Source organism: Urtica dioica, chromosome 1 (genome assembly GCF_054948205.1).
Source record: "Urtica dioica subsp. dioica isolate 48M chromosome 1, U.dioica_male_clone48M_v1_H2, whole genome shotgun sequence".
Classification (NCBI taxonomy): Eukaryota; Viridiplantae; Streptophyta; class Magnoliopsida; order Rosales; family Urticaceae; genus Urtica; species Urtica dioica.
The window spans coordinates 48,361,470-48,370,617 of NC_142756.1; the positions used below are offsets into that span (position 1 = coordinate 48,361,470).

Genomic DNA, 9,148 nt, shown 5'->3' on the forward strand with positions numbered 1-9,148 from the left:
ATATCTTGTATAGTGTAGACCGAAATCACGAGTGAATCGTAGATACCTCTGCACTCTCATGATTGCTTTCCAGTGTTCAACACTTGGATTACTCGTATATCGAGCTAGTCTACTAACGGTGTAGGCCAAATCAGGTCTCGTACAACTCATCAAGTACATGAGACTGCCTATCACTCTCGCATATTCAATTTGGGAGATGCATTCACCTTTATTTTTAGACAAGTGCTGACTAATGTCAATAGGAGTTCTAGAGACTCCAGAATCGTTCTTTCCAAACTTGTCTAGAATTTTATCAACATAGTGTGATTGATCTAGGACAATTCCATTGACCGTACGAGTAATCTTGATCCCTAAAATTACATCAGCAAGTCCTAAATCTTTCATATCGAATCTTGAGTTCAAGATATCTTTCGTGGAATGAACCATGCGATTATTGCTACCCACAATCAGCATGTCATCAACATATAAACATAAAATCACATAACCATTATCAGCGACTTTAATATACACACATTTATCACACTCGTTGATTTTAAAACCATTTGACATCGTCACAGTGTCAAATTTCTCATGTCATTGCTTTGGGGCTTGTTTAAGGCCATAAAGCGACTTGACCAATTTACACACTTTCCTTTCTTGTCCACGAGCAATACAACCCTCGGGTTGAGTCATATAAATTTCTTCTTCGAGATCTCCATTAAGGAAAACAGTTTTTACATCCATTTGATGAATATCTAAATGTAATGCAGCAAATGCAATTATCAATCTTATGGATGTTATTCTCGTCACGGGAGAATATGTATCAAAGTAGTCCAACCCTTCTTGCTTTGTACAAGTCTTGCTTTGTACTTATCAATAGTACCATCGACTTTCATCTTCCTCGTGAAGATCCACTTAGAACCAAGTGTTTAACTTCCAGGAGGAAGATCAACCAACTCCCAAGTATGATTTTGCAAGATAGAGTCTATCTCACTTCTTATGGCATCTTTCCATAAATGACCCTCAACGGAGTTTACAACCTCCTTGTAGGTTTGAGGTGGAGCCTCTAGCATATAGGTCAGAAAATCAGAACCAAATGATTTTTCTACCCTTGCTCGTTTGCTTCATCTAAGTCCCTCGGACTCTATCTCGTCCTCAGACTCGTCATCATTTTCTTGAGTTATTTCCTCAATATCGTCAAGAAATTGGTTTGATGAACTAGGTACATCTTCCTTAGACTTATAAGGAAACACGTGTTCAAAGAACGGAGCGGTTTTAGATTCCATAATTGAATCTTTGTGTATATCGGGGTTTTTCGAGTCATACACAAGGAATCTATATGCATTACTACGTTGTGCATATCCAATGAAGACACAATCTACAGTTTTTGGTCCTATCTTCATTTTCTTTGGAGGAGGAGCCATTACTTTGGCCAAGCACCCCCACATTCGCAAATATTTATAGGAAAGTCACTTTCCTTTAAATAACTCAGACAGAGACTTATCCTCCTTCTTTCGGGATATCTTGTTCAAAAGGTAATTTGCAGACAAGATTGCTTCCCCCCACATTTCTTGGGGTAACCCAGAACTCAACAACATCGCATTCATCATCTCTTTGAGTGTGTGATTCTTTCGTTCGGCAACGCCGTTTGATTGAGGATAATAAGGAGGAGTGACTTCGTGAATAATACCATGTTGTTCACAAAATGTCCCAAAAGGCTCAATATATTCACCTCCTCGGTCACTTCGGACCTTTTTAATCTTCTTATTAAGTTGATTCTCAACTTCTAATTTGAACATGGTAAATTTCTCAATTGCCTCATCTTTGCTCTTAAGCAAGTAAACGTAATAATATTTTGTACAATCATCAATAAAAGTCACAAAATATTTATTACCACCTCTTGTTGGCATGAACTTTAAATCACATAGATCGGTATGGATTAAGTCAAGAGATTCGTTACTTCTTTCAACGTTATGGAAAGATGTTCTCGTTAATTTTGCTTCAACACAAATTTCACATTTATGTTTTGAGTCAATATTAAACTTTGGAATGCAATCCAAGTTAATTAACTTTCTCAACGTGTCATAATTCACATGACCTAGTCTACCATGCCATAAATTAGAAGACTCAATCATATAAGCAGAAGAATTATTCTTATTAATTTCATTGGCTTTGATGGCAATTACATTCATCTTGAACATCCCATTCTTAATATAGCATTTGCCCACATACATCCCATTCTTAGATAGTACAACCTTTTGAGACTCTAAAACCATTCTAAACCCATGGTTGCACAGCACAGTTCCAGAGATGAGATTCTTCCTTATATCGGGCACATAGAGTACGTTCGTGAGCTTCAACTCCTTCCCAGATGTCATCTTCAGAAAGACGTCGCATTTTCCCTTGACTTCAGAGGTGGCAGAGTTGCCCATGAACAGCTTGCCCATGAACAGCTTCTCTCCATCTTCCATCGACTCAAAGGTAGAGAAAGAGTTTCTATCAGAGCATATCTGGCGGGTTGCTCCAGAATCCAGCCACTATTCCTTGGGGTTTGAGTCCACCATGTTCACCTCGGAAACCACAGCGACGAGGAGTTCATCATCGCCCTCCACGACATTGGCCTCTTCTTCTTCTTTGGCTTCCTACAGTCGGTAGCACGGTGACCTTCTTTGACACAGTTGAAGCATTTTCCAACGAATCTTGGTTGATGCTTCTTCTTCTTGAAAGTCCATCCCTTTGGCCCAAGCTTGTGGACGGGTTTCTTTCCCCTCGAGCTCTCGCCATGTTCAACGACGTTGGCCTTCTCAGAGTGGGTCTTGAACCTCTTGTCGGAGCCACGGTTGTCTTCTTCAATTCGGAGACGAACAACCAAGTCTTCAAAACTCATCTCCTTTCGCTTGTGCTTGAGATAGTTCTTGAAGTCCTTCCACCCCGCGGGTAGTTTCTCGATGGCAGAGGCAACTTGGAATGACTCGCTAATGGTCATCCCCTCGGCATGAATCTCGTGGATGATAAGTTGCAGCTCTTGGACTTGACTCACCACGGTCTTCGAATCCACCATTTGAAAATCGAGGAAGCGGCCCACAATATACTTCTTAGAGCCCGCGTCTTCGGTTTTGTATTTCCGATCCAATGATTTCCAAAGCTCTTTGGAGGAGCGTTTGGCGCTATACACATTGTACAGCGAGTCGTTGAGACTATTCATCACGGAATTTCGACACAAGTAGTCGGAATCCTTCCATGCGCTAAACGCCATCAGCACATCACGATCGGTTTCGTCCTCGCGAGGAGTCGGCGGATCTTCGGTCAGAAACCGTGCAAGACCGAGCGTTTTCAAGTAGAACAACATCTTTTATTGCCAACGTTTGAAGTTCAAACCCGTGAACTTCTCGGGCTTCTCGGCCGGTATGACGGCCGGCACGCGTGCCACGGAACCGCTTGAACCGTTCATGGCCATCGAAGCCATTGGTTGGACAAGACCCGCAGGTCCATTCCCGGCCGTAGCCGCCATCGACTCTTGACCCAAGGTCACAGGAAATTGACCAAACATCACGGTAGTCGGGGTATTCACAGCGGAGGGATTCTCGGTGAGGCTCCCATCACCACTCACATTTGTCGTGTCGTTTGCGTTAGTCATTTTTCGGAAAAGAAATCAACAAAAATTAGTAACCTATAAAACCAAATCCGAAAAAGAAACACAAGATGAAAATACTTCTCTTCCTCGCAAGCTGTCTTTAAAATAAAATAAAAGCTTCAAGATTGTTAGCAATATTACAAATAATATTGATAGGAAAATAAAGACACATGCAAGGAAAAATAAAAAAGAATATAAACCGGAAATGAAAAGAACAGGAAGTAGGCAAGGAAAAAGGTCGAGGCCCGTTTGATGGTTTCCTTGAAGCTTTTATCGCCCTCCCACAGGTGCTGGATTTTTTGTGAGCGAAAGCCTCCCAGGAAACAACGACAACTAAGACGAGCAATGCACCACAAGACTCGGCTTCGGCGAACTAGAACCCGAGCGTCAGAAGCTATCACCGGACTACAAAAAACAATTTCAAAGAGAGGGAGAGAAGAGTGTTGTTGTTGTCTTCGAATGAGAACTCGGGCCTTGCTTTTATAGGCACAATTCTGAGTAGATTTGAACAAGAAAACGCTCCATAATAATTGCACTTGAAGGCCCTTAATGCTCCAGAATAAAGGCACACATGAATACTCGTCAGTTATGAACGTGAGCAGCCTTGGAAGCTCGCTCAAACGTCTCCATTATGTCTCCTTTACTCCAGAGTAAAGGCACGTAATGCATTAAACTCATGCAAACCTTTGCTCCCAAATAAATTAATTCCCAACATAACACAAAAGTTATTTTATGGAATTAAAACAAATCGTAAGTGAATTTTGCAATAAAAAGTTAAGGATAAGCCCAATGAGCCCAAGCCCGAGACATTTCCGAAACCCGAACCCGAGCCCGGCCCGGCTCGGTGGCGCGCGTGTGTGTATGCCCGCGAAGGGTTAAGAGATAACCCACCCACACTCTCCTCTCTTGCACTTGCTTGACCACTAAAGAGAGAGAGGATAGTATATAAACACTACACAACACACTTACTCAACCCATGTGGGACTCTTGCAATTCATTCACTCCATTTACACATAACAAATGTGTTCTTTTAACATACTTTTAGCATCAATTTCTCATTCATAATAGTAATGATTTTTGCAAATAAATAATCAATCTTATACCCGTCGCAACGAGGAATAAGAATACGCAAGAATTAACAAATTCTGATGAGTGGACCCCACTCAAATATTAGCCAAAAATCATCTATACACTTGTAAATAATTCTCTTTATTTACAATCCTTCTAACAATTTCAACTAAAATATATAATATTATAAAGATGATCAACTGTAATATGCATCGAATTACAAAAACTTCGACAACAAACTGCGATTAAAAAAAAAAAAACAAAAAAAAAAACAAAAAACAAAACAAAAAACAAAAAAAAACTGGAACAGGTCAACTAATCTTCAACACAAATTTAACTACAATATGCATAAGACTAGAGTAGAAAGAAAGATGCCGACGAAGTTTAAAGGGAGAGATGTGTGAAGTTATGGAAAATATCAAATTAGACAAATAATTGAATTGTACCAATTAAATATACAATGGAAAAAGAGTATTAAAGTAATAAATAATACGAGAATGATAATCAAGTTCGACCCAATATTATTCGCGAAAAAAAAAAAATTTGACTAGTCAACAATATAAACAATGCACGATGATCTTACCTAAATGATTAACCCTTCAACACTCTTTTCCTAAGGTTAAATATCTGTGAATTTCACTCTGATTAACCCTTCAATACACGATGATCTTACCTAAATGATTAATCCTTTCACTTCCACTCAAATCACTCACTAAGTGTTTGATTCACGTTTGTAACAGTACGTGATCGTTACCATAACGCTATACAAACTTAACCTCTATCGCTCACAAATAATGGTCCCGTTTGACATAGTTTTGTTTTATAAAAAAATGCTTTTAGATTCAATTTTTGAAAAAAAAAACTGTTTTTTTCAAAAATTGACAAGGTGTTTGATAAACTGTTTATAAAACAGTTGTTGCTGGTAACAAAAACTGATTTAGCGTTTGGTACAATAAATATATTATAGTAAAAAGACTAAAATAGACACGTTCTTAATAATTAAATAATAATTATTAATATGCTTATTTATATACATATATATATGAATAATATTTTGTACGAGGATATTACAGTAGTTTATATAAACTTAAAAACATTTTTCCTAAAAGCTAAGAATCCTAGTTTTTTCATGTCATGTACAAAATCTAAAATCGCTTTTGAAATTTTTTGTAAAAACGGTTTCGCCAAACACTAAATAAGCAGTTTAGTTTTTTTTTTTAAATAAAAACAAGGTTTTTTAATCTAAACCAATCGCAGCCAATAAGTGGTCACGAACAACAAAGAGCTACTTGCACTCACAGTTTCGGAATAAGTTTTCGCTTACAAACTCTCAAAAACACAAAATGCATAACCAGAGTCTTAAGAGTAAAATATATATGTTGTAAGAGTTAAACCATTAACACGATATCTTGATAGGATTGTTGAGTAGATCACTTCAAATTGATTCGATTAAGATACGAATCACTTTAAAACACCACTGGCACAACAAACTCTTCTAATCAAATCTGGTGGAATCGGGCAAATAGGCCAACACGTTTTCATAAGATATTAAGAATATGATGTAGAACATCTTGGAACAGTTTTTACAAACAACAAATATCTCCAGTCAACCTAATAACAGTAATTTTATTTGCAAGAAGGAAAATAATAAATTATAAAAGCTAAGGTAAGTCTAGTAGTGCGGGTAACATTAATGACGTTAGCGATTCCACTCGAAGGGGAGGGCAGCGGGATCTTCCGTCATTTTAAGTGCCTCTTACCAAAATGACCCTAGGATTTGTGGTCGAAAATATAGCAAATTGGTCAAAAAGTATGGAAAATTGGGAAAAATTTAGCTATTTAATGGAAAAAAAATATTGACAAATCGATAAAAAAAAAATATTGAAAAATGGTTGAAATCTAACAAATTGGTCTTGTACTTGGTAAATTGGTTGAAAATCTAGCAATATGATTGAAAATCTAGAAAAGTATAAAAAAAAAAAGACAAATTAGTAATAAAATACATAGCAAATTCTTTAAAATCTAGCAAATTGGACTAAAATGTGGGAAAACAAACGAAAAAAGAACTTGTGATTTTTTGCGAAAGTCTGGAAAAAAAAAGTGTTTTTAAATCAATGAAAAAGTTATAAGTCAATGAACAAAAACGAAAATTAAAGATCACAAATTTAAGTCCTTAAACTTATATGAATGAGATTATCATAAGGATAGATATGAAGAATGGTTCTCTTATAATCAAATTAATAAAGGAAAATTAGTATGAAATGGCCAATTCAAACTAATTGCTTAGCAAAATAGCCATAGTTTCATTAGTTTGGTAAAATAGCCCCAGCCTCAACCTCGCTCAGCTCTCGGTCCTCAGCCCCGTCCCCGATCTGAGGAGCCCCAGCCTCGACGAGATCGACAACTCCGACCTCCGCCAGCGCATTGCCGTCATCTGCCGGAGCCACCACACTAGCATCATCAATCTCCTCGGCGCCTCTGTCTCCGACTTTCTCACCGGAGTCAGCCTCGCCGATTGCCTCTGAAACCCTAGAAACTCTAACTTCACCGTCCTCGACACTTGGATCTCACGGATCCGGATAGCCGCCGACCTCGCGCACGGGATCGGGCGGAATCGGAGCTCCGGCGGAGGAGGTCTCGCGTCAGGCCGCGATGCGGATTTCAGAGCTAGGTTCGGGATCACGGAGGTGAAATCCGCGCTGGAGGAGTCGGACATGGTCGGAGAGAAGCTAAGGGCTCTGCAAGCATCGGTCAGGCTCGCTCGAACGTGTGGCCTAAGAATACGATCGTCGGCTCCGCCATTAACGCGTCAGTGTTCATGTTGTTCACGAATTGGATTTCCAGATTATCATTAAATTTAATCCTGCCTTCATTAATTTTAATCTTACATTCATTAATTTTAGTCCTGTCTCCATTGGCCATTTTGCATGTACTTGGCAAATTTGGACTATTTTGCAAATTTTTAAGTTCTATTTGATCATTTAGCCGCTGAACCCATTAATAAATAAGGTTAACTTAGTCTTTTCATGTGGATGCAAGATTATTCACGTATATGCAATATAGTTTAATGCTTTGTCTACGGTATAAAGTTTTACAGGATTCCTTTAAAGTACTCCTTAGGAATCGATTTTTTTATTTATAATTTTTTAAAATAATTTAAATGGCTTTTTATTTTATGTTATATAGACAAATCTCAAATCAGCCTCTTACAAGATAATTAGTTACTCTCTCTCTCTCTCTCTCTCTCTCTCTCTCTCTCTCTCTCTCTCTCTCTGTTGCTCTCATATATTTGTCTAGCTCAGTGACCGTACCTGAGTTTAGGGCCCGCAAAATATGAACCATATGTTCAACTAATTGTCTACACAGCCATGTGAGTGCTGGAAGCATTAAAACTCTATATCATGTGTGTGGTCTCAAGTCTAGATCAATGACTTTTATATTGCGTTGGCAATAGTTACATTTAATTATTCCTCCTTCTTTTGCCCCTTTTGGAGCCCTTCTTGGTGGTGGTTCACAATTATATATATATATATATGTATGTGTATATATATATATTATGTATATATATATATATGTATGTATATATATATATATATTACTTGTTTTTAATCAGACATTGGCGTTTATTCTAAAATTTCAACCCGGAATCCGCAATTCACAAAAATATATATAGGAAAGGATGGTATTTTATCAAACAAATAAAGATTTTTCAATCAAATTGGCGTTAAAAACATAAGGAAGTACATCAGAGTACCAGGTACATGGAGTATCTGTAAAGCTAATTTAGCTAGTAAATGGACTGAAGTATTAAAGTCTCGAGGGCAATAAAAAGACTAGAATGTCGCGAATGCAGTGGTGGAGAATGCCGTTGACGACGAGGCCCTATTTTGTGGTTAGGGGATCAACGGCAGAGACAGTCTGACATGCAGTGGTGGAGAATGCTGTTGACAATGCCGTTGACGATGAGGCCCTATTTTGTGGTTGGGGGATCAACGGCAGAGACAGTCTGACATGATAAAGACTGCAAGTTTATACTGGAGAGTATGGGGGAGCTTGATACCTTTTAGAATCACTAAAGCTTCAATGACGTCAGGTGCAAGGAGGGCGGGAGCCGAGGCAATGTGAGATGCTTTGACAATGCCATTATTGGTACGGAGGATGACGCCGAAACTGCAGCGATTACGTTGGTGACAAATAGTAGCGTCGACATTGATGAGGATTGTGTCAACATTAATTCGTGGATATTTGATGGGGACTGTAGCGCTGGGCAGTAGTGGCAGAGGCGCGGGAACGAATTAATCGAGGAGTTGGGAGGTCGAGTCGATGAGATAGCAGGGCTCGAGTCGGTTTTTGACCAATGTGGAATTTGTTCGATAAGTCATGCCAAGACTATGAGAGCACGGCGAAGAAGCTTAATGATTCTGCATTAGGCACTCTGATGTTGTATAGACGAAACCGGTTATGTCC

At 38.6% G+C, this 9,148-nt stretch overlaps 1 protein-coding gene across 1 annotated transcript; it reads right to left on the reverse strand.

Moving 5' to 3' along the window:
* Nucleotides 1-2,545: 2,545 nt before the first annotated feature.
* Nucleotides 2,546-3,328, reverse strand: LOC149407986 (uncharacterized). The gene has a single exon (XM_089622980.1). It carries the CDS (start codon nt 3,326-3,328, stop codon nt 2,546-2,548), a length of 783 nt encoding a protein of 260 aa, XP_089479106.1.
* Nucleotides 3,329-9,148: the final 5,820 nt, after the last annotated feature.